This window comes from Cajanus cajan, chromosome 11 (assembly GCF_000230855.2).
Source record: "Cajanus cajan strain Asha chromosome 11, NIPB_CcT2T_4, whole genome shotgun sequence".
NCBI classification, from domain to species: domain Eukaryota; kingdom Viridiplantae; phylum Streptophyta; class Magnoliopsida; order Fabales; family Fabaceae; genus Cajanus; species Cajanus cajan.
The window spans coordinates 23,696,385-23,723,570 of NC_138527.1; the positions used below are offsets into that span (position 1 = coordinate 23,696,385).

Genomic DNA, 27,186 nt, shown 5'->3' on the forward strand with positions numbered 1-27,186 from the left:
TCAACCTCTGATAGGTTGCCCCAGCGTTCTTCAACTCGAACGGCATTACCTTGTAACAAAAATTGGCGCTTTCGGTGATGAACGCCGTTTTTTCCTCATCGGCCGGGTGCATTTTTATTTGGTTATAACCTGAATATGCATCCAAGAAGCTGAAGATTGCGTGCCCTGACGCACCGTCTACAAGCCGATCAATACAAGGGAGCGGGTATGCATCCTTCAGGCAGGCTTTATTGAGGTCGGTGTAGTCGGTACACATTCTCCATTTGCCATTTGACTTCTAGACCAGAACTACATTTGCCAGCCACGTGGTGTAGGTAACTTCTCGGATGAACTTTGCTTGCAATAGTTTTTGCACCTCAACATTTGCAGCCCTTCGTTTCTCGTCTCCCATTTTCCTTTTCTTTTGGGCTATCGGTCGGGCGTCTCGGCACACTGCTAATCGGTGACACAAGAAACCAGGGTCTATCCCAGGCATGTCTGACGCCGTCCAAGCAAACAAGTCTTTGTTGTCTCGGACAGTTTGCTTGACTCGGTTTGCATCAGTTTCGCTCAACTGGGATCCTATTTGGGTGATTTGTTCGGGTGATCGGCCGAGCTGGAAAGGGACGAGGTCTTCGGCGGCCTCAATTCGTTCCACTTCCCCTAAACGAGGATCGAGGTCGATGCTCTCGGCTGTCTCCTGTCTAACCACGTTTACCCCTCTTGCTGTCGCGGGTGGCTCGGCCAGAGGCTGCACCTTCAGACTAGAGAGGTAACACTCCCTTGCAGTTTTTTGGTCGGCATGCACGGTGATCACCTCCTGCTTATCCCTCGATGGAAATTTCATGCACAGGTGGGGGGTCGAAACAATGGCCCCCAACGTGTTGATCGAGGGTCGGCCCAATAGAACGTTGTACGACGTGTTGGCGTGTACCACGATGTATCGGATCTTGATCTCTCGGGAAGTCTTTTGGTCGAACCCGAAACGGGTATACAGGTCGATGCACCCTCTCGTCATCACTCTTTCGCCAGAAAAACCGACCAGGGGTTCGTGATATGGCTCTAAGCTCTCCTCGGGAATCCCTAGCTGCACAAAAGTATTCCAGTACAAGATGTCGGCGGAGCTCCCTTGGTCGACCAAGGTTTTCTTCACGATGCAGTTGTGCATCTCGACTGAAATCACCATAGGGTCGTCTTGGATGGGGTCGACACCACGAAAGTCTCGGTCCGAGAATGTGATTGTCGGCATCCTCGGTGCTTTCTGTTGGTTCACGGTATTTACATCTCGGACTGCCCGGAGGTGCCGCTTTCTAGCCGAAGAGGTGGAGCCTCCTCCGGCGAAACCCCCGGCGATCGTGTTTATTATCTTTCTCGGCCGAGTGTTGTCTTCTCTTGAATTTCGTGAATGGTCTTTCCTTTCGGCCGAACGGGACCTGTGACGTCGGTCTCTTGGTGGTGACGTTCGCCGACTGTATTCTTCGTCTCTCCCTCTTGGCCAGTGGTCTTGCGGTGAGACAAAGTTCTTCAGGTGACCTTGCTTGATAAGGTCCTCAAGCTTGTCCTTTAGCGCCGAGCATTCTTCCGTCGAGTGCCCCCGGTTTCGGTGGAATCAGCACGCTTTCGCTTTGTCCGCTCTTGGGGGCGTGTTTGCTCTTTTTGGTATTACCAAGATTTCCGACGAGAGGGCTTGCTCCAATACCTTAGCCCTGTTAGCGTTGAGGGGAGTGTACGTTGTGTATCGTGGTCCTCTCGGGGGGCGGGAATTTGAGGGGTCGGCATTGATCTTTTTTGTTGGTTCCCGGCTAGATTCCTTCCGAGTGTAATTCTCCTCGGCTCTAGCTTGATTTCTTGTTTCGGCCAACTCCTCCATTTGCATGTATTTTTCAGCTCGGCGTCGGAGATCATTCATGTCCACAGGTGGCTTTTTGCATAAGCTATTGACGAACGGTCCCGGCCTGAGGGCAGTGCTCAATCGGTCCAGCGCCACGGCTGGGTTGAGATCACCGATCTCCATGGCAATCCTGTTGAACCGGTCCATGAAACATCTCAGACTCTCCTTCTTCTCCTGACACACTCCCGCTAAAGCCAACGAGGTCGTCCTGTACGGCTTGCTCGTCGCAAATTGCAAAGTGAACTGGGATGACAACTCGCCAAACGAGTCGATGGAAGAATTCGACAACCTGGTGAACCAGTTTAGAGCTCTTCCTTTCAGTGAGGTGGGAAATATTCGGCACAGGGCCGAGTCGTCTTGGGTGGAGAGAGTTGCCTGCGTCAGGAAAACATTCAGGTGTTCATCGGGGTCGGAAGTTCCGTCATATTTCTCAATTGGGAGGTTTTTCCAATGATCCATGAGGGTTGTTTCCATTATTCTCCGTGAAAAGGGGTGTCTTAGGGAATGAACGGTGGTTTCGGCCCTGTTGGCTACCAATGAGGTGCTCGGCGTTCGAGTTACCGGCTTAGTCGGGGCGTGATAGGCAGATTCTTCCACGACTGTGGGGGTGGACGGCACACAAGTTTGGTTCAGGTTCCGGAGTTCGGCATTCTGCCGCCGTAACTCGGCTAGCTCCCGGGCGTCGGCTTCTCTTTGCCTGCGTATGGTGGCCATTTCTTCCCGCAACGCGCGGAGGTCGTCTTGTAAATTTGGTTGGGTTTGATCAGTATTCGGCTGGACCTGCTGTATCATGGGTTCCGGTTGAGTTTGGGGCATTCCGTACGGGTAACGCTCTTGGTTAGTCATGGCGGGATTGGCTTCGGTATTAACGTTGTGAGTCGGTTGGGTCGTTGTTGATTGTCCTTTACGGGTCACTACCATATCTCGGTCTCAGTCGTAGAGTTAAGAAAGGGGCTGAAAACGTCTCTTCCGCCCCACGGTGGGCGCCAAATGTTCCTGTGTTAGGATACACACTCCAATTATCCTTGTTGCAGTAGGTCTGGTCTTGGGTCTCGGTCTTCTCGTTCAATCCGGGCGGTCCGAAGCGAGAGGGGGGTGCCTGCAAAGACACTCCAACGCTCAAGTAAGTACTCGGCGTAATAAATGCGGTAGGTCGAAAGTAGTTACGTACCTCTCAGGAGTTCTATTTATAGGTGTTCGTGTTGGGCCGTGATTATGGGTTGGGCCCCGGGAAATTAGGGGACTGATCCGAAGTTTATGCTAATTAATTTATCCGTAATTAAGCCGGTAATGACGTTGACCTTGGCCGACCGTACCGATAAGTTCCGTACATTCGTGTGGGGTCGGTGGTGTCGGGTACTCGGCGTGTTCGGGTACGCAAAGCGTTCGGATTGTTCGGCCTAGTCGGCACCATACGGTATAGAAAGTAATCTTTGATCGAGTAGATCATTAGTCCAAATTATAAAATATTACTCAATACATGGAAGAAGACAATAATAAAATTCATTTGTTAATATCATTTCAAAGTCAATCAATCAATTTAAAAATCCATGAAGAGATATCATCTTTAAATCATAAATATAATGTACCATACTTGCAAAAATTCTTCTACATCATTAATTATAAGTAAATAACTATTGTTGTGCCTATTTATAGTCTTCCTCATTGTGTAGGTTTAACTTCCTTAAATTATAAATCAAACAAAGAAATGGAAAACCAAATTAACACAAACCCTAAACATTAAATTTATAGACAAAACAAACACAAGATACAACTTAATAGAATCAATTAGTTTTAAGATTAAATATAATAAAATAATATACAAGAAAGATCAATTTTATACATGATCTTTTGTTTTGAGACATTTACATGTGATCTTAAGACCTCTAAAGCGGGTTAAAAAAGTCTAACATCATTCTAATTATAGTCTAGAAAACAAATTTCTATATTGTTATTAGAGACTAAAAGTTGGTTTCTAATTATTTTTCATTAGAAACCAAAATATTTTGACTCTAAATAGTTTATTGGCAACTTAAGAATGAGTTTCTAAATAACTTCTAACCTATTAACTTAATATCTTGACTTGTTTGATAAGCAATCCAATTTTTAAAACATTATCTACAAGAACTCCAATGCTAAAATCAATATTTAGCTCATGTATATGCAAGAATTAGGGGGAAGGTGTACCTTAGCGTATTTAATATAAAGTCATTAATATGTAAAACCTTATTACGTTAGTTGTGCCACATGACTATTATTATCATTTATTTATACGCGTCCAGTGTATTATTTTGATGTAAAGCTCTAGTTCAATTTTTATCTAGGACTTGTTATAAATAAATTCATAGTAGTTATATTACTAAAGAGGTAGGTTAGTCATAAGTTGGACCAACCTCTATAAAAAGTTTAATCCTAAGTTAGTTTACAAAGATTAAAAAAAAAACTAACCTTATTATTCATCTTTTTTATTGGAAACATACAAAATTGTTAGAACAAAGGACGAAATAAGACCTCCAAAATGCTTATATTTTTATAATAACAAACATATGTTTTCAGAAGAAGAAAGACCAAACGCTTACAGAAAAGCTTCATGGTTTTATCTCAAATACATATCAAGACAATGTTTTATAAGGAAATGAATCAATGATGCCCATTGTATGTCTTAAAATGCATTATTTAATATTTCTAGATATTTCATTATCTATCTTTATCATCTTTCTTAATAGAATAAACACACTCAAGCTTATAAGGGATAAGTGACACTTTTAAGGATGAAGACCATTTTTCAAATAGAAAAGATAAAACCTATTCCTTAGGAAGAATGTGCTTAGTTTCACTATAAAAAAAAAAAAACACAAAATGTTCTATTCCCTTTAACAAAAAAAAAGTTTACAAGTGACTCCTTGAATAATATAAGAAGTGACAATCTGGTGAAATATATTTAATGAAAATATTAATGACACCAACAAACACTTTGAAACACAAAGAAGAAAAATGAAGCATATATACTAGCACACTTCAAAGGATTTGCAATAGTAATTTTTAAAGGTTAATTATAAATACAAAGTTTGATCAACAAAGAAACAAGTTACATAATTTGAAATGTTTGCATGTTTTTCTCTTATAGCATTCTCTTTATAAAATTCCCTTTTGTACTAAATAGTTATATCATGTCTTAAAGAAGTGACAATCTGGTGAAATATATTTAATGAAAATATTAATGACATCAACAAACACTTTGAAACACAAAGAAGAAAAATGAAGCATATATACTAGCACACTTCAAAGGATTTGCAATAGTAATTTTTAAAGGTTAATTATAAATACAAAGTTTGATCAACAAAGAAACAAGTTACATAATCTGAAATGTTTGCATGTTTTTCTCTTATAGCATTCTCTTTATAAAATTCTCTTTTGTACTAAATAGTTATATCATGTCTTAAAGAAGATGATATTCATTTGCTTTGTCCTGCAAGCTTTAACCAAGTGTTTTAGATAGGATTCATAGAGGAATTTCATTTTAAAAAAATACTTGGTTTCTTTGAAAGCTAGAAAAGCTTTGTGTGAAAAATACATAGGTAGTTACTTGAAGAGGTAAATCAAAGGCTACTTAGGTTGAATCAATGGTGACATACGAAAGACTAGACGTAGTCTTAACAATAGAGACAAATGAGCATAAAAGCTTGTGTCCTTGTCTTGTTTTAATCCCTTAACTTGTCTCTTTACTACATTGCTTGCATAGTGTTGTTGAAGTTCTTAATAGACATGATTCAACTCCCCTTTCTTGTGTGTGCTCTACAAGCATAATAACAACTTCTTAAAAGATATTATTTGGGGGGTGTAAATTGAAATAAGTAATTATTATTATATTGAAAAGTTAAAATGATGCAACAACACACTTTTCCTTTTATGCATATTTATATTATATATGTGTAAATGTTTTATTTATGTTTTAACCTGTTGTGGGTAAGGGTTAGTGTTGAGGTAACCTTAGGCTTAAGTTATTGATAATTGTCAAATATGTCTATATCTTCTAATGAATTTAGGCAATTGTTAAGCACATTCTATGTTTTAAAGTCATTTTTTGTCTAAAATAAATATAAAAAAAAGACAAGAAGAAAAATAGTACTGATATTCTTTTAAGAGTTATGAAACACATGTGGCTTGACCAACAAGCTTTAGGGACCAACGAGATGCTTGCCAAGGAGGAAGTGAAGCTACGAATGAGGAGAGCACTAATATGGAGGATTGAGGCCAAGTTTTCATTTTCTATTTTTATGCTTTTTGATCAATTATTATTCCTTTTTAATATTTGTTGGACTTTACTTGAGATATTTTCATATTAAACATTATTAATGTTTACTAATTAGTAATTAACTTTATACTTGGTAAAAGTAGAGTCCTCTATTGTAAAAATTTGAAGTGAATTTGATTGATGTCTATGTTTATTTCTTTAAGACTAATAATTATGGCATGAAGTTTGTGATTTACTTCAATCTTGCAATTGTATGATTTCATTTGTGTTCTTGGATAGATCAACACATTGTTTGGAAATTTTAAGCCATCGAGCAAAATAGCCAAATTGAAATGTTTTAACCATAGTTTTAAAAATCAGACCGGTCATCGAACCGGTTAAGGTACTGGATCAGTGGGTCAAAGGTTGAATCGGTGGGTCACTAGTTGAACCGCATGACTCGGTTTTTATTTATTTTTATTAAAAAAATATTCATATTAAATATATTTTATACTTATAAATTTTAATAAATTCACATCTTATTTTAAATTTCAATTTTTCTATCTTATTTAAAATTATTTTTATTTTTATTTTGTAAAAAATATATAAAAAATTACATGTTAAACTGTATATTAATACAAATAAAAAATATAAATAATATGTACATATATAATATGTTTGCAATTGATATCACAAAATAATATATGTAATATCTACATATATATTATATTATTAAATATAATATAAAATTAATAATATACTATAAAAGTTATTTAAGTTGTATATTATATAAACAAATACATTAGAACAAGTAGTCATTGTTATATTTAATAAGAATCTTTGTTCTTCCATTAAAAGATTCAATTTTCATTATTATTTTTGTGGTTTATGGTCCCTTAAAAAAAATTTAAAAGAAAAAAAAAAAAGTGGTTGAACCGGTTTGACCCACCGGTTCACCGGTTGAACCGGAAAATTGACCGGTTCAATCCGGTTTAAAACGGGTCGACTGCATAACCGATCCAACTTAAGGTTCGGACCGACTGGACCACCGGTTCCCGGTCCAACCGGTCCGACCGGCCGGTTCGGTCCGGTTTTTTAAACACTGGTTTTAACATTTGCTACTCCGTTGAGGCAAAATGCTTGAATTTGTCTTGTTTCATTAGAAACCCGAGCCACAAGAAAAACAATTGTTAGCTATGCCTTAGGGATCAGGAGAATATTTAGTCATGATAGAGAAAAAGGTTTTAAGTTTGGTGTGGGTATGCATTATACCCACAAAGTTTTGGAATGCTAGATATTCCAAGCAAAAATAAAAAAGTAAAAAAATTCTAATGCCCCTTCTATTATGAGAAATTCAAAAATAGGAAAAAATATAAATAGAAAAAAGAAACAAAATGACTGTCTTAGGATGTTTGAAATAAATTGTTGAAGAATGAAAAAATAGAGAAAGACTTGAATGTCATGACCGAATGTTCTCTTAGTCTTAGGTGTTTTTTGTAAATCCAAAAAAATAATGAATTCCTTAGTAGCCTAGCCACAATACAAGCTTAAAAGTCCTTAGTGATCCTTGCATGTTTGTGTTATTTTTTAATCAATTTAGGCAATTATTAAGCATATTCTATACTTTAGAGTCTCGTTCTTGTAAAAAAATAAGCATTAAAAATTAGTTTTGCTTATTTAATAGAATTCTTAGAGTTTTAGGTATTTTTCATATTTTTATTAGTGCCTTAGGTATGAGAAAAGAAAGGAAGAAGATGAGACTAGTTAAAGACTCGGAGAAAGAGAACTAAACCGTCAACTCTCACTTAAGTGAGCAATTTTGGTCGCTTGAGTGAGACGAGGCCTAGAGCAACCAAGAAGTATTAGGAAATCTTGCTTAGAGCGAGTCAACACTGCAAGCACTTGTCAAGTTTATCAACAAGCTCTCTCAAGTGAGCCATTTAGGCTGCTTAAGTGAGTTAGGACGAGAAAAAACCTATCTAAAATGTTATAAAAGGGAATTCAACACATAGAGATAGACACTTCACAAATTGTATATTTTAGAAATATTTGAGAGAATATAGTGACTAGCATTAACCATCATAGAGTTCTTGAAAGCCTTCCTTTGGTTCTTTGTGCAATCCCATTAGCCATGAGCGACTAATTCACCCATTTTTTAGGTTTGATGTAGATGGCTCTCAATCCATGTAACTATTCCTATATTTATTGAATTAAATATTATTCAGTTAATTGTTTAGATTAATTTAATCACCCATTGCATGATCCCATAAGATTTATCTGAGATTGGAAAAACTCTTTTAAAACTATGATCCAGATAAGATCACTAATAATGCTTATTACTAGGAGTCAATATTTTAGAGTTTTGATCTTAATGTAGGTTGCTTAATTAACTTCATCAAGAAATTGAGATTTATATTAAGGAACCTATAATTTCTCACCTAAGGGATTAATGTTAAAATGCTTTCATTGGTTGTTGGATTAACCTAATAATTATTGAAATTTAATGATAATTGGTGAGGATACATGTGGGAAAGGTTAGAGAAACCAATTCCTAGTATATTTTATTATAAATTTTCAGCTATCTTTTTAATTTGCTTTCTGATGTTGAAACCCTAAAAACACATTCTTTACTTTTATTCATTCTTCAAACAAATCTTTTATAGTTTTCCTTAATTAAAATTTTATTAAATTAATTAATCATAGCACAAGTCTCCATGAATTCAATACTTAGACTTCTGTTCATTTTATTTCTTGTGACAATCAGTATGCTAGCCAAAAGTATAACATTTATTTAGTTATATCTTAAGTGTGAGTAGAGTTGCAAAGAGAGGGATGAGGTATATAAAGAAAATTTGAAAAGGAAACTTCATAAGTTTCAATTTTAAAATTTCTAGAAAGACAAGTTAGACAAAAAGACTCCAGGACCTCAAGAAATTTGAAAAGAAAACTTCATAAGTTCCTCAATTATAGTCACCTTAGCTTACCAAGTGCTATCTAGGCATTACAACAATTTTAGATTAAACTCTTTCTTATCAAATTTTCTGCCAAGATCAATCAAATAATTTATTAAATGTGTGAAGCGTTTTTGAAAATCAAAAATATTTTCTCCTTACTTCATGCATAAGAGTTCATATTGTCTAACTAGTGTATGTTTCCTAAATCTTTTGACATCACTAGTTCCTTCATACTTAGCTGCAAAGCATCACACATTTCTTTAGATAATTTGCATTGCGAGGTCCTAATTCTCAGTACAGCTAGTTTCCAGCTAAGCCTGCAACATTTCTAATTTCCTCGTCCTTTTAAGTAAGCAACAACATGAAAAATAGAATTATCCCTCCTCTCCATCTCCGACCCCTGAGTCGAGCTCTCCATCCTCCACCTCTTCAAAAGTGGAAATACAAATCTTAATACAACAACTCGCAAAGCTCTATTTATCCCCACCAAGCTGGTCTTCTTCGACGACTAACAAGTGGGGCTATCAACAGTCCTTGACAGGGTTGAATTTTTCCTCTTGCACACTAACAGAGACACTAGCTCCTCTTCGACCGCTCCAACTTGGTCTCAACACATCAAATAACCTTTGCTTGCTACTATTAACTTTGAATTTAGTCTTAATTTGTTTCCACGTTTTTTTCTCCACCAAACCTACACAAAGAACAAATTACATCAAATTCCTATACCATAAAAAGGACATGCAAGAATACATGTACATAAATAGGCGAGAATATGTCTCTTCACTCAAATACATGCGGTCCTCCTTTGTGCAAAGGCGAGAGGAAAACAAGTTTGGCTATGAAGGCCTAAACAACACACAATTTTCCATCAAAGCCACTAACAAATGAATATCACACAAGTCCACTTCATGTTTAGGATTTAGGGTTTAAGAGAAAAATAAAGGTACCTAAAAATTTACAAGTCTCCAACACAATGTGTGAATGTAAACAAAGGAGTCACAAACAAGATGAAACAACGAGGAACGGTGTGAAATGCATAGTCAATAAGACAACCCTTTTAATTAGGGATGGCAACGGGGCGGGGCGGGTTGGGTACGAGTTTCATGATACCCATCCTCGTACCCGTACTCGTACTCGCCGGGTATATGATTTCTGTCCCCATCCCCGTCCCCGTCGAGTATTGGGTATACCCGTACCCGTACCCGTAAAAAATTATTATTTTTTTTTTTGCAAAAAAAATACACAATATTTTTAAATTATTTTTACATTATATTATAATTATAATTAAATTGTTTCTCTACCTCATATTTTAATCAAGAGATTTCTTAATAATTAAACAACTATAAATGTTTCACATTATAATAAATAATTACACATAATAAAATATTAATTTTTTTTAACATAATTCAATTAGGGACGGGTACGGGTACGGGGCGAGTATGTATATGCCCGTACCCATACCCGTACTCGGTCAAACCGGGTATTCCCCGTCAAAGTTAAGACGGGTTCGGGTATTACCCACGGGTACGAGTTTATTTGTCATCCCTACTTTTAATAGAAAGAAAGATAACTACCAGTTACTCTCTACAAATCAAAAACCTATATTCAAATTTACCACTAAGTAAATAACTCATATCTTCTTACTTAAAAGAGCATTAATTACTCATTAAAGCATGCGAGAAACCATCAAAGCGTAGCCATATGCCAACGGCCCCATCACTCGATCAACCAGAGTTAATCAGCTTATTAATTACTAATTCCTTCACTCCTTATAAAGCTCGGAATTGAGGGGATATGTACTACTCAACTTGAACAAGCCGAGTTGAGCTTATGGTAAGCTTGGGCTGGCCAAACAACTTCATCAGTTGACCTATGCTAAATCTAAGAGATAACCTAGGTATTTATATCTCCAATGATCAAGGGATAATTTTCGCACCATATCTCTAGAAATCTCGAATCCCATTAAAGATCAAGTTATCAAGAACAATATATCTACACAATCACTAAAACGTATCTATAGGATATCATATAATTATTATTTTCAAACCTAGAGATAAGATCAATCACTTATATATAAGGGAATCAAATATCATTTTAACCCTAATTTTACACTTATCCTAGACGTTTCTCTAACTTGTGCATTGAAGTGTCTTTACAGGTGTCCCTCCTTACCATTAACAAATGGAGTGTGGAAAATGTCAACTTTCTTAGAGCACCTAGAGATTCTGGTAAGAACACTAATTCTTTTGATCATAAGTATGACTAATATAATTGATAAAACTCTCACTTTTACTATTATATATATTATATATATATATATACATTATAAAGAAGATAGAATTTAATAATCACCTCATTAGTTTCTATTTTTAATTAGACTTATTTACTCTAAATGTATACTACTCACTCTTTGTAATGAAAAAAAGCCCAATACAAATATTTACTTTAAAATCTTAATATTTATTTTTTACAATTACTTTCTTTTAAAACATGTCAAGAATAAATATATAAAGTAACTCTTTCTCCACTAGGATTTATATCAATAATATTGATTTTTTTATTATATATAATATACAATTATATATTGTAATAAATATTATATAAAAAGAATAAAAAATTGTAATTCGTAAAAGAATAGTTTCTACGCACTACTATTAATACTACTAGTAGAGAAGAAACACTACATGTCTTTGTTATTTTAAAAAGATAAAAAAAATGAAACAATAGAATAAGTAGTTAATTAGAGATTTATAGAAAAACATAAAAAGAAACATAAAAAGTGACCACTTTACGATAGTGAATTAATGATTGAGGGTGATTTAGAAGTTTAGTAGTTATTAAAAGGATAAAATTGTCTAAAAAATTATGTATGAAAAAGAGACTATCACTTTTATATATTGTTGTAAATTATCAATGTTGTTGTAATTATTATTATTATTATTATTAAACAAAAAATATATATTATTATAATTTATAAAGAATTGATTATATTGTTATATAATATTAATTTCTTATTTACTAAATATATTTATATTTAATTTTAATAATATTATTAAATTTAAAATTTTAATTAAATGTGATAAGTCTATTGTTTATTAAATGTATAGATTATCACATTCATTTTGTATACATTTCAAGCATGCTATGAGACATGGGGGGTTGATCTAGTTAGTAAAACTCATATAACGTGAATGTAAATTAATTCTTAATGGTAAGTTTTGAAATATTATTTTTTCTGAGAGAAAAGTTTTGAAATATTATATTTGACATATCTATGGACTGAAAAAAAGACATTAAAGGCATCCTTTAAAAGATAATCTTACTCCACATCCAAGATGCTAAAATTTTCTCTTTAAACATTTAAAAATTTGTAAATTTTCAAGACTTAAATATTTATTTAATATAATATACAATTAATTGAAATACATGAACACACACAATTTTTATTCTATAATATTAATTCTATTAAAAAATTAAATATTAATTATTATACTTATTAAATATATTTTACATTTGACATTAATAATATTATTTAAGTTGAATATTAATTAAATGTAATAAATATAATACTTGTTTATTTACGCCCACATTTACATTAAACTTAATTTTTTCTTAATACTTTTTTTTATAAAAAATTAAATTATAAATATTATAAAATAAAAATGCATTTCAAACACGCACATATTTCATATCATGAAAACACACGCACGCGCACACGCACACACACACACACACACACACATATATATATATATATATATATATATGGGATGACAATGAGGTTTCATAGGGCGAGTAATAGTAAATTCATCCCCGCCCAGCTAGATGAAAATTGACCTCATATTCACCCCATATTTTGTGCAGGTATCCATGAACTTCTTGAATACCCACAAATATCCATGAATATTTATAAATTTTTTAAGAAATTAAAAAAATTATATTACAAATAATTTTATATTTAATGTCATTGAAATATTAAAAATAAAATTTTAATGTTAATTTTGAACTTGTATTTAACGTTAATTTTGTTGAAATAATAATAAAAATGCAAGATAATCATTAACTTAAAATACATCAATCTCACAAGTAAGTGAAAGTCTCATATCACAAAGATGAGAGAGTGTAGTTTTAGGGTTATGTGGTACAAGAATAATTAGGAAGAAAGATTATTAAACGAGTATCTGCAGGTATGGATATCATCATACCCGCCCCCGCCCTGTTTATAAACGGGTAAAAAATTATCCGTCCTCATTATCTGCGGGTACCCAATTAGCCTATCCATTTATTATCCGTAACGGATTTTACCCGCAAATACTCGCGGGTGCGAATATTTTTGTCATCCCTAATATATATATATATATATATATATAGAATTTTTATTCGATAATATTAGTCAAAGAAATTTTATAATATTAATTATTGTATTTAATAAATGTAATTTACATTTGACTTTAATAACATTAATTAAATTAAATATTAATTAAATGCAATAAACATAAAACTTGTTTATTTACACACATTTACATTTAACTTTATCATGAAAACACACACTCACCCTCCCTCTCTCTCATGTATATATATATATATATATATATGTATGTACGAGAATTTATATGTTTACTCTCGGAGTTAGTCTACCTACACTTATTCTGTTTAATAATTCGTGTTCTATATCAAATGTCAACGATTTAACTATTAAATTTAAAATTCTTAACGTATAGATCAATTCTGTAAATTTTTAAAATACTTGAAAACTATTTGATACTTCGTTTCATTAATTCAAAGTGACGTATAAAATATTTGTATGATTATCCATCAATTTGAATTAATGAAATGAATAAGTATCAAATAGTTTTCAAATTTTTTAAAAATTTGCATTAAAAATTTTAAATTTAACGGTTGGATCATTGAGATTTGATGCAGTGCATGAGTTATTGAACGGAGTAAATATAGGTAGACTTACTCTTAAAAAAATGGATTCCTCCTCTCTCTCTCTCTATATATATATATATAATTTTATCTATAACATTAATTCAGTCAAAGAAATTCTATAATATTAATTTATGCATTTATTAAATATAATTTACATTTGAATTTTATAATATTATTTAAACACACATCCGTAATTATTATTTTACAATATGATATGCTAAAATACCACTAGAACCAAAAGTTAAAAAAAAAATTGTGCTATAATAATAAAATTATTTATTTTAAAAGATAAAGTAAACACTTATAAACAATTAAACTAATAAAATTCTTTATTAATTAAAAAAATTAAAAGCCTCTCAAATGGTAGTTGTTATAAATAAATTATTAAGATTCTTATTTTATTTTAAATGGGACCAGTCATGCCACATCATTTTTAAACAACTCATTATATTTTTACAAGTTTTGCTCTATGGTGGAATCTTATAAGCAACCCTACATTTTTATAATTTTTTTCATTAACACTTTACTTTTTGACAACTTAAAAAATTAATGTAATTATTATAATCTAATATTAATTTAATTAAACATAATAAATAATATTTTAATTTATAAAAAATTTATAATAAAATTTATAAAATTAATTTAATGCATATAAAATATTAAATATTAAAAGCAAAAAGTATTTAATGATGATGGATAATTAGCTTTTGATTTTGATTTGTAGGTGATAAATGGTTGATGTGCATGACTATTCCTTTGATTTGTGAAAGTAATTTGTGTTTCCTGTCATTGAAAGAATCAAGACATAAAATATTATTTTTTTAATTCATTAGTAACATTGTAATTTCGTGTGTCATGTTATCACTCTATTAAGAGTAGCTAATAAACATCGTTACTTATGAGTAAAATATATCACAAAGTTACTATTAGAAAAGTGCCATTTTCTTGCAAAAAAAATATTTGTAAAAATTTTTTGTAAATTTTTCTGTAAAAAAATATTCGCAGAATTTTTTTGCAAATTTTCCTGCAAAAAAATATTCACAGAATTTTTTTGCGAATTTATTTGCAAAAAATAATTTATAGATATTTTTTACAAATTTTGCTGCAATTTTAATAATCATAGAATTTTTTTTTTCATGATAAAAATTTGCAGAAAATATTATAAATTTTATTTTGTTTCTTGCAAATTTTCTTGCAAAAATAAATTCGCAAGTAATGTTTACTAAATAGTAGAAAAATTTTGCAGGTAACTTTTCCTGCGGATTTTCCTGCAAATTTTAATCTACAGGAAAAAAAATATTTAAATTTATAAATTTAATATTTTAAAAAAATTCAAGTCTCACATCGATTGAAAATAAAACAATTAAAGAGTATATAAGTTGGGGCGACACTTACCTTACAAGTTGATTTGTATGGTTGAGTGTTAGGCTTATAATCTACAATCTTAGAATTTAAAAAATTATGTATCACATATTGGAGGCATGGAAACAAATGTTTCAGATGAATTCATTGTAAGCATTTGAATTATAAATAGAATTTATAATAATTTCTCTAATTTTTTCATAAAAAATATTCCTGTAGAATTTCTTGTGAAAAAATTCGCAAGAAACTTTCCTGCGAATTTTTTTTTGTAGGAAACTTTCCTGCAAATTTTTTTCACAAGAAATTTCGCAGGAAAATTTCCTACGAATTTTAAAATTCGTAAAAATATATTATCCACGAAAGTATTACTTGCAGATAAAATTTCGCAAAAAAATTTGTAAGAACAACGTTTCCTACGAATTTTTATGAAAAATTCGCAGAAAAAGTCGCATGTAATAAAAGAAATTCTAGTAATGAATACTCTCCATTGAAGACATTCTAATAAAATTCTTTTACATAGAAATTAACAAGAATTCATTTATTATATTTCTTTAATGCAATTGAACCACATCTTTATAAATAAGAGGGAGTAGCAATGGTCACTTGCATATCAAAGAGAATATATTTCATCTGTTGACTTTCATCTTCTTCAAAAGATACATTCCCTCTGTTGTCTTTGATCAATCAGGTGATCAATTGCTTCCGGTCTCTTTCAATTTTTTTTTTCTTTTTCAATTTATTCATCACATAACAAGAAATCATGTACTTTCCCATTTTATTAGTGTTTTTTTTATACTTTAAAAGAAATTTGTTGCTAGATTTATTAGAAGTTGTGACTATCCGCACAAAAATTAGAAAATTTTGGCTTCCCATTTGTGTTTTTATCACTTAAGTATTGTAATTGTATAATTTTAATCCAAGGTTTTAATTGAGTAATTTTAATCCTTAAAAGATTGTAATTGTGTGATTTTAGTCCCTCAATTTTTAATTAAACAATTTTAGTCTCTTATATATCATAATTGTTCAATTTTAATCTTTCTCATTAAAAATTTAATAATTTTAAAATTTAATATATATATATATATATATTTATTATTACTAAATAAATAAAATTTATATATTATTAATATTTTAATATTATTGATAAATTAATATCAATAATATTTTTAGTATAGTTATAGATAAACTAATAATTTAATAAATATAATTTAGTATATATTAATATATTTTTACAAAATATAAATATATTAGATAAGATATGTATATTTTTAATTAATATATTTATATTTTTGTAAAAATATTAATATATAATAAGTTATATTTATTCAAATTATTAGTTTATCTATAAATATACTAATAATATTATTGATATTAATTTATCTGTAATATTATAAAAATAATAATATATAAATTTTATTTATTTAATAATAATAAATATATATAATTTGATACATTAACCAAAAAAATATAATATACGTTAACTTGAATAGACAAATATTTGTATAATTTTAAAATATTGTGTATATATATATATATATATATATATTAAAATTATTAGATTTTTAATGGGAGAAACTAAAATCGTACAATTATGATATTTGAGAGATTAAAATTGTTCAATTAAAAGGATTAAAATCACACAATTACAATCTTTTAGAGACTAAAATTACCCAATTACAATCTTGGAAATTAAAATTACACAATTGTAATACTTGAGAAATTAAAAACGCAATTAAGTCATTACATTACTATATTAAAGTTGGCATCCTAGTATTAGTATTCTCATAATTAATTGTTTTTGAACTTTTACAATGTTAATGATTCAATTTACTCTATGCTTGAATTTCTAGTTAATTGTATAATGACTCGGTACGAGAAGGAAGGACATGCTCACCACAATGATCAAATCAGTTACTTACCAAGTAATTTAACTGATAGCATCCTATCAAAATTGTCCATCCAAGACTTGATTAGGACCAGCATATTATCCAGGGGTTGGAGGTATAAGTGGACTTCAGTTCCACAACTTGCGTTTGAAAATGATTTTTTTGAAAAATGCAAGCATCTTGAATTCCATGAAACCTCAAGTGTTATTACCCAAATTCTTTTACTCCATAGTGGCCCAATAGTGAAGTTTACCCTTTACATCCCTAAAAACTTCCCAATCAAAATGGAATGCCTCAACAAGTGGATTAACCTTTTATCTGGAAAAGGGATTAAATTTCTTAAGATTGTGAACCTACAAAATGTGCCTTTTCAAACACCATCTCACATATTCTCTTGTAATCTATTGACTCACCTTGAACTTTACAATTTTAAACTATCATTTGTGCCTAATTTTGGTGGGTTTAAAAGTATGTTCACCCTTATTCTAGATGATATTATATTTGAGTCCAATGCACTTCAAAGCCTTATGTTTGTTTGTCCATCACTTGTAATACTCACCATTTCATATTGTTCTGGCTTTGAGTGTATTAATATCTGCTCTCCTACTCTCAAAGACTTGCGTGTAAGTGGTGATGAATTTATCAAATCAATTTGTTTGGAGAAAGCAAAGAATATGACTCATCTTTCGCTCATGAATGATCAACCTGGGAATAACTTTGAGAGAGACACAGTAACTAATTTGATAAAAGGCTTGTCGAAAATTGAAAGCATTTGTCTTGGAGAGGGCTACATCCAGGTTAGAAACCAAAAACATTGATGTGTGATTATTTATTATTATTTATCAAACATGATATTTGTCGGCCTTTATGTTAGTTTGGTATTTTCTTTTTTTTATCTAAAACTATAGAACAACATAGTAATTTATTAATTAGTTGATATATATATACATATACCTTTCTTTCTAGTTAGAGAATTCTACACAGTAATTTTTCTACAAGGGAATGTACATAAATGAAACAAATGAGTAAATAGTACATAATAAATAATATGGTTTTATTTTGATAGTTTTGCACATCCTCCTATTTAACATGATCACATGATTTGATTTTGTAAGGTTGTTATCTATCATTGGTCTGAAAAAGAAACATAGTTGCAATTTTGCAAATTTTAATTTGGTGCCTAGCTTGTCTTCTACTTAGAATGTTGTTTATTTTCTAGTTGCACATAAACAAATACATCTCACAAATTTTATGTTTGTTTTTATATAGATCTTCTCTGAAGCAGGTTTTCTTCCAAAGGGGCTACAAACATCATTCAACACCTTAAAATATCTAGAATTAGATTCTGTGAATTTCTGCAACTCAAGGGAGATCTTATTTGTTATTTCTTTACTTAAAAGTTCTCCCAACCTAAAGGAACTTTTAATAGAGGTGACCCAACCACTGCTTTTAATTAGTTTGTTTTTGTATTTGTCATATATTTTGACTTTTTTACTTCATATTCTTTTTTTTAGAGTCGTTATACCAGCAACGTGATGGAACAACCACACACATTGGAGGTGTCGAAATACAATAGTTGTTGCCTTAGTCAGCTTCAGACTGTGAGTATCAATGTATACAAAGTCTGTAGGAATACACTGAACTTCATACAATATTTGCTGGCTAATTCCCCATCATTGGAATCCATTGCTTTCACCATTGATGCCATTCAAGAACACAGTATATTAGGTATTAAACAAGATTTGCAACAAATGGCACGAGTTTCAAAAAAAGTAGAAGTTGAGTTAAGTTATGAGTATATTTATTAGTGATTGTATTTGATATCCTTCAATGCTCTAAGAACTCCTCCTTATATATGTCATGTTTTGTTTTATTTTATTTCACAAAACGACTTCATTAATATTGACTCGTTAACAACAAGTTCATGAATGAGTGTGACTACATTAAACACCATCGCAACTTTTTTTTTTTTTTAATCAGCCAACAAATATATATATATATATATATATATATATATATATATATATATATATATATATATATATATATGAGATAGCTAGAAGATTGTATCACTCCTGCTTAAAACTAATTTGAATTTGTGTAGTATCAATTGTAATTAAGGACTCCAAAATATGGATAACAATTTATATACAAATAACAACTAAGCACCATCACAACAATTTTATGTACCCACTTTAAGTTGAACTATTATTTATTTATTTGTTTATTTTTTATGGTAATAGGATGCACCATTTTATTTTATTTTTACAAAAAATGTACTTTATAAAGGATAAACATGTTGAATATAGGATCTCATCAGATAGGCTAAACAAAATTTGATTCGATCTCCGTCTAATGTTTTGATTGGGTGATTTTGATAAACTCTTAATAATTTAGATAATATATATATATATATATATATATATATATATATATAAAATAAAAATTATATTAATTATTTTTTCAAAAAGATAATTTTAAAAATAAGAAATTAAAATTAATAAGTTTTTATAATATATTTTAAAAAAGAAAATAACATTAATAATAGAATACCCTAAATTAAGCACGTGTCAAATTTGAGATAGGGTATTTGTTAATCATAATAGTCAATATGTTATAAGTCACACGATGTCATATAATAAGTCATTATTCACGCACTACTAAAGCCACAAACTAATACAGCAAGTCATGTATAATAGAACTCTAAAAATAACATCTCATGCATTTAAGACAATTGCTATAATACCACTGTCCATATGCTAACATGACAATATCATATTAAGGCAAATAAAAATAGATTAGGTGATTGTTGTGAATAACTACATTATTAAGGCAAAAAGGAAGGAGGATGGACCCCTGCCTTATGCTCTACTCTTGTCCAAGGTGTTTGAAGTTTATGGAGTAGATTTGTCTGAAGAGAAAAAGATTGTCTTGTATCAATCCAACAAAATAGGAAAAACTTCACTTCATCACATGGGAATGCATATATAGGAAGGACAATGAATCTTCAAGGGTAAAGAACAAGTTCCTAATCCTAAAACTTTTGATATATATATATATATATATATATATATATATATATATATATATATATATTACACATGGTTGTTTGGTTGTATGTTTGAAATTTTTCATTCACACTATCATGTATGATTGAATGCAAAATCTGCAATTTGCATGTCATTTCTCTATAATTTTGGACTCTTATTTAGTTTTTGATGATGTACAAAAGGGGAGAAATGTGTTATGATGTTTGCAAGTTATGACATTGAGTGTTGAGAATTAAAAATGCACAAGTAGAAGCTACATTACATTGTTGAATCATACAATTTGTATTGATCAAGTCATAAAGAAGAACTTGAAGTATTTGTCATCATCAAAATGAGAGAGTTTGTTGACCAAGTTCATGTTGAAGACTTAGTTTATGTTTTGATGATTATAAAAAATGTCTCTCATGTTTAAGAGAGTACAAATTATATCGATGTGTGCTTATGTTTTGTGAGTAACTTAGTCATGTATTTCTTGTTGGATGGTGATTGATGATGAAAAATATTTTTAAACTCATTTTAAACTTGAAAAATCTAGAATTTGAGTTTGTCACTCAAAATTATTAATTATCCACTTGTAATAATCTATTAATTAATTACATTGTGTTTTCTTATTTTGAGAAGCTCATTATAATAATTGATTATCAATGTACAATAATTGATTATTTTAGAGTCAACACTCTATAATAATTGATTATTCTTGTAAGTAATCGATTAAAGTATTATTGGCTAATTTCCAAATTTATCAAAAACAAAATAATTGATTATCCATAAAAATATTCGATTATTTTAGTTAAAGAGTTCTATAAATATCAATTTTTGAACTCAAAACAAAGAGATTTGAAATACTTGTAACTTTGTGAAATCTCTTATGAAAAAGACTCTTTGAAATTCTCTACTTTCTCTGTGAAAGAATCCTTTGATCCTTTGAAGATAATTTCAAGAAGAGGTTCAAAAATTATCATCATCCAACTAGAGAGAAAGGCTAAGTTATTTTGACTTTAATTCATCTCTTTAATTGATTCTGTATCTAGGTAAATTTGTTTTAACACTCTTTTTTATCATTGTTCTTGAGTAGGTTTTTCAAGATTAAATGATTTTATAGTCAATGACTATAAGAGATATTTCTTGGGTTCAAGAAATGGGTCTATCTTTACAATTTTAGGAATTTATTGCATGTGTGGTGTGATTATAATATTCTGAATCTAAAGATAGTAAAAAATTTCAATCAAATTGATTAGAAACTAGATGTAAGTCACAATGATAATGACTAAATCACTATAAATTATTGTGTCATTTCTCTTTATTTAAAATATTTACAAATAGAGATTTTTTATATATTATTTATTTTAATTTTTATCTCAATGTATCACATCAGTTAAATGATAATACATTATTAGATTATGTTAAAATGTAATGATTAATGAATATCAAACTAATACTAAAACTAAAATTTCATATTTTAAAAATATGAAGACTAAATATCTCTAATTAAAAATAAATGAATTAAAATTACAAATTTTTATCCAATAAAATAATTTTTTCATCCTAATATTCATAGGTACAAAATAGGACCTAACGTTTTCCAAAGATAAAATAAAATACTTGAAACGTTTTTTGAGATAGGGCTAAATTACGCTAATGATTTTGCCAATGCATAGCGTATTATTTTATAAAATTAATAATTCTTAAATATTAAATATAAATTACAAAAAATTTCTACTTTGATATAATACTTTTTATATCATGATTATTTTTTTTAAATAAATCATTTTTATTCATATAACCGGCTTCAAAATTGATATCATGAAATGATTTTAAATTTTATTTTCTTATTTATAAAAATTAATTTTTTAATAAAAGGAACATGCTTTTGACTTAATTCCACTTTTTATTTCCGAAGCTACACAATATAACATTTTTTTATCAAAAAATATTTTTCACAAATTTTGCCTCCCAACTTACAAAATATCACAAGTTTTTCTCTCGTATAGAAAAACTGTCACGATTAAGACGTTTTTAAGCATGTTTTCCTTTAATTTGTCACAATTAAAACAATTTTGTGACATCTTTTTTCTTTAAACTGCCATAATTTTCTACCTACACGTAAAATACGTGATAACCTTTTTATAAACTCTACACAAGGTGTAACAAAGTAGTGCATGAGTGATAAAGTCACAAATTAAAAAGTGATACATATATTAATATTGGTGAGAGGAGCCACAGCATAATATATATAATTTTAACATTCAATATTTTTCAAATCACACAAATCTTATAAAATTAATTGATCTAATCAAAATATTGGGCTAAGATCAAATTCAAATTTTTATAACCATCTAGATGAATCCTATCCAACATCTTTATCCTTAAAGTACTTTTTTAATTAAAAAAAAAAACGTCTCTCTTGACATTGAAAAGCAAAATAATTCATCACTGAAATATGGGCTAAAAAGAAATATGTTTAATAGTAAAGTAGAAACACTTTATATCCTTATAACTTTTGACTACCACAATTTCTATAACTTTTCACAATTATTTATAATTGTTGACATTTAATGTTCAACATGGATTTTTCCCCCTCATATATATTAAAAAGAAATAGAACATATTTTTTATATAATAATAAAGAATAAAAAGGAAAAAATAAAATGTGTTCACTAAAGTCTATTATTAACTTTATTTATCTTATAGATGCAGTCATACCTATTCACAAACTTATAATAGTTTAACAGGAAATATTAGTGAAGTTTTGTTTTTTGTTTCAAAGTTACAATAAAACAAAACAATACACTAGGAGGAGTCGGGCATTGGAGGATATCAAATACGTACACTAATCAATCATGTCATCATAAATGAATTCAACTTCTGCTCTTTGTGAAGCTCGTTCCATTTGCTGCAAATCCCTTGAAATATGTGGTACCAAATAGTGATCTTTACCAAGATCAACGTTAAAAGAAAGGATCTCCAAGGATGAGGAATTTGCCAGCAAAAACTTTATGAACTTTAGTGTACTGTTACACGCATTTTTAACTATGATGTTCACAGTCAAAAGCTGAGTAAAGCAACAACGGTCGTAAATTGACTCATCCAATGTATGTTGCAGTCCTAAATCCAAGTTATTGCTATGACTCTGAAAAAAAGAATGAAAAAAATAGAATGAGCCAAGATATGACAACTAAAAAAAAAACAAACTAATAAATTAAGATGTATTCTTGTCACCTCTATTAAAAGTTTCTCTATATTAGGAGAACTTTTAAGTAAAGAAATAACAAATAGAAGCTCCCTTGTTTCGGTGAAATCCACACCATACAGTTCTACATGTTTTAAGCAGTTGAGTGAGCCTTGCAGCCTCTTTGGAAAACCTATAGAGAAGATCTATACAAACAAACATAAAAATTTGAAATGTATTTGTATATGTTCAACTAGAAAACACACAACTTTCTAAATATAAGTCAAGACACCAGATTAAAAATGTTGATCCACAAGCAAAAATGCAACCATCTCTTTCTATCATATGATAAATCGATACCAAACCTTAGAAAATCAAATCATACAGTTAAGTTAGGTAAAAGAGATGTGTAAAACTATCAAAAATAAAACCATAATATGATTTACTATTATTAGCCCTCAGTTTCACTATGCTAAATATATATAGCTTAATAGCTTCCGTTCCCTTCAATTATGCATGTTAAGTTGTATAATTAAAAAAAAATATGTCTATATATCAACTAATAAATTACTATAAATTTAAATAAATTAAAATGTATGAAGTTGATGTAAAGGGTAAGAAATCATATATCAATAAACAGTAATAAATAAACTCTCAAATATGTTGTGGTTTGCTAACCTTAATGTAACCTTCTCCAAAACAAATGCTTTTAATAAATTACTATAAATTTAAATAAAATCTATCAAGTTGATGTAATGGGTAAGAAATCATATATCAATGAACAATAATAAATAAACTTACAAATATGTTGTGGTATGCTAACCTTAATGAAACCTTTTCCGAGACAAATGCTTTTAATAAATTGCTATAAATTTAAATAAAATCTAAGAAGTTGATGTAAAGGGTAACATCTATGAAGTTGATGTAAAGGGTAACAAATCATATATCCATAAACAATAATAAATAAACTTACAAATATGTTGTGGTTTGCTAACCTTAAAGTAACCTTCTCCGAGACAAATGCTTTTAATTTTTGACAAGCCCTTGATCAAATTAGATATTGTGTCTCTCTCAAAGTTATCTCCAGGTCTATCAGCCAGGAGTGCAAGATCAGTCAAATTCTTAGCATTCTCCAAACAAATTGACTCAGTAGCTTGATCACCTTGTAGATTTAAGATTTCGAGAACAGGAGAAGAGACATTGATACTTTTTAAACCCGAACAATGTGAAATGTCGAGTGTCACAAGCGATGGACAACCAAGCATAAGGCTTTCAAAAACATTGGGCTCAAATCTAACATCAGATAAGTAAAGGGTCCCCAAACTCTTAAAGGCACCAAAATCAGGCACAGTTGATAGCATAAAATTGTGAAGATCAAGATGAGTCAATCCTTCACAAGAGAAGATATGTGACGGTGCTTGTAAAGGAAAACATTGTAGGTTCACAAGGTTAAGAAATTGAATCCCTTTTTTGGATAAATCCAGAATCCAGTTATTGAGACATTTAGTTCTAATTGGAGAGTTTCTAGGGATGTGAAGAGTAAACTTTTGTATTGAGCTATGATGAAGCAAAAGTACCCTCGTAATAACATTTGGAATTTCAAAATTCTCACATTTCTCAAAAGAAATATTTGTAAACTTCAGTTGTGGAACTGAAGTCCACTTGTACCTCCATTTCGTTGATAATATACTAGTTTTAACTATGTCTCGGATGGGTAAGGATTCCAATATGTTTACAATTACATCTCTTGGCAAGTCACTAATTCGATCAATATGGTCATCATCACCAACCTTTTTCTTGCACTGAGTCATAACCAACCTAGAAATTTAAAAAGAGTAAATTGTATCATTATCATTGTAAAAGTATAAAAAAAAAAAGTACATGCATCATTATTCAACCATATTACACCCACACGCCTAAAAGTACATCGTTTTGATACCTCTTCGTACTTTTAGTTGCTTGAAAATATCTTTGTAGTATTTTACTTGCTCTTTTACAGAATCGTGATGCAGAATTATATCTTAATAGTTCCAAATTAGTTCATTAAGTCATCCATATAATTTGCTCGATAACTTTAATGAACCAAATTGATATGTGTTGTGTGTGTTGGTGAATATGTGTTGGTAAACAATTCATCATATATCACGTGGATGCGATGCAAACCGATGAGGTTAACAAAATCATCCTTTCAAAATTTTTTTTTTTTATATTAATATTTATATAAAGTTTTAAGATTCCATAACTTAAAATTTGTTTTTTTAATTCTTAAAAATTCACTTTAAAAAGTCTATATTTAAAAAATATATAAATATAATAATTTTTTTCAAACCCCATCTTAAAGTATTTTTAATTTTTTTATCAACAAGTATTATTATTAATTTTTAAAAAATCTCACTTTAAAATTTATTTTAAGTCTAATAATACGTTGAATCAATATTGATGTTGAATCGACTTTGATGATATGTTAAATGTATTGATGATAATCCATTAATATTAAACCCAAATGAATTTCAAAAAAACATTCCTTCTAATAAAATAGAAAATATAATTTCTTGTTAAATAGCTTATGGTTAATAACAATGAAAATCATACCATAATTTTAAAAGGGACGGCAAAAATTTCAATTTCTTATACAAAGATGTAGAATTTTCACGGGTTCAAACGAATCTAGCAACAATATTTTTTATAGCAAAAAAAATAATTGCTTTAATAAAATAAAAAAAAAATTCTAGTTATGCGGTGAATTCAAAAACAAAAAATTATACCATATATAATTATGAAAAGGAAGACAGAATGCCCAAATTCTTAAAAGCAAAACCTTTCTAAAAGAATTGGTTGAAAGAGCCTTATTTTGATGACTAATTAAAGTGAAGAACTAAACTCAAATTGAATCACAGAATAATTAAATCATGATGTAAAAAATTGAAGAAAGGTTGAGAGTGACAAGAATTACCTGAGTTGAGTAAGAAATTCAATAGAGGGAATATGCTCTTCTTGGAGAAGACGGGAGTCAATAGAGTAAATATGCTCTCATTTGATAAAGATGAAAAGCAAGTGGCCCATGCCTCTCTTTTTTGTGTTTTTTTAATAAAGATGGTATTAATTTATTGGAGTGTATTAATGGGATAAATTAAATGAATATTTTATGGTATTAGTTTATTGGAGTACATTAATGTAATAAATTATGTTAAAATAACTTTTTTCATTACCTTTATTTTTTTAACTTTTATAGTTTAAAATAGATATTTTTAATCTCTATAATTACATTTTTAATCCTTCTTATAGTCCTTGTTGAGTTGCCAATAATTTTTTTGTAAAACCATTTTGTGTGGGATGTTGGTTTATTAAATTTATGTGATGTTGATGTATTTGATTTTTTAGATGACGATTTGTCATTTAATGATTTATTATACAATCATCAACAATTTGATCGTTCATTTAGATCACATTTAGTTATAATAAGTATTGAATATTCACAAAATTATCAATACTATTCATTTTTTTCGTTCTCAAAACCAATACATCGCATGGATTAATTAAATAAACTCGTGTCATTTACATGAAACAATGTTAGAAAGAAATTAATGGCAGAGACTAAAAAAGATTCACTACAAGGAAATTGTCATATAGTGACACACATTCTATATTGACATAATATGTGTCACTAAAAACTACTTTTACCTACACAATAAATATAATATATGTTGATATATATTTAAAAGGTGTGAC

General features: G+C 29.7%; 3 protein-coding genes across 3 annotated transcripts; 1 reads left to right on the top strand and 2 right to left on the bottom strand.

Moving 5' to 3' along the window:
• Positions 1–277: 277 nt before the first annotated feature.
• LOC145953450 (uncharacterized) lies at positions 278–1,228 on the bottom strand. The gene has a single exon (XM_083067407.1). It carries the CDS (start codon positions 1,226–1,228, stop codon positions 278–280), a length of 951 nt encoding a protein of 316 aa, XP_082923533.1.
• Positions 1,229–15,979: 14,751 nt separating this feature from the next.
• Positions 15,980–19,080, top strand: LOC109806732 (F-box/FBD/LRR-repeat protein At1g13570). Its single transcript, XM_020369227.2, has 4 exons — positions 15,980–16,040; positions 17,203–18,035; positions 18,508–18,669; positions 18,753–19,080. Exons 2-4 carry the CDS (start codon positions 17,214–17,216, stop codon positions 19,044–19,046), a joined length of 1,278 nt encoding a protein of 425 aa, XP_020224816.1. The 5' UTR covers positions 15,980–16,040; positions 17,203–17,213; the 3' UTR covers positions 19,047–19,080.
• Positions 19,081–23,118: 4,038 nt separating this feature from the next.
• On the bottom strand, positions 23,119–25,268 carry LOC109806281 (F-box/FBD/LRR-repeat protein At1g13570). The gene is made up of 3 exons (XM_020368654.2): positions 24,453–25,268; positions 23,508–23,663; positions 23,119–23,418 (listed from the first exon to the last, which is right to left on the bottom strand). Exons 1-3 carry the CDS (start codon positions 25,266–25,268, stop codon positions 23,119–23,121), a joined length of 1,272 nt encoding a protein of 423 aa, XP_020224243.2.
• Positions 25,269–27,186: the final 1,918 nt, after the last annotated feature.

Excerpts from the sequence above, each read along its gene's own strand:
- LOC145953450 (XM_083067407.1), bottom strand. The coding sequence starts at position 1,228 with ATGCCGACAATCACATTCTCGGACCGAGACTTTCGTGGTGTCGACCCC.
- LOC109806732 (XM_020369227.2), top strand. The coding sequence starts at position 17,214 with ATGACTCGGTACGAGAAGGAAGGACATGCTCACCACAATGATCAAATC. Across the intron at positions 18,036-18,507 it reads TTGGAGAGGGCTACATCCAG|ATCTTCTCTGAAGCAGGTTT; the intron begins GTTAGAAACCAA and ends GTTTTTATATAG. Across the intron at positions 18,670-18,752 it reads TAAAGGAACTTTTAATAGAG|AGTCGTTATACCAGCAACGT; the intron begins GTGACCCAACCA and ends TCTTTTTTTTAG.
- LOC109806281 (XM_020368654.2), bottom strand. The coding sequence starts at position 25,268 with ATGACTCAGTGCAAGAAAAAGGTTGGTGATGATGACCATATTGATCGA. Across the intron at positions 23,664-24,452 it reads TCGGAGAAGGTTACTTTAAG|ATCTTCTCTATAGGTTTTCC; the intron begins GTTAGCAAACCA and ends TTGTTTGTATAG. Across the intron at positions 23,419-23,507 it reads TAGAGAAACTTTTAATAGAG|AGTCATAGCAATAACTTGGA; the intron begins GTGACAAGAATA and ends TCTTTTTTTCAG.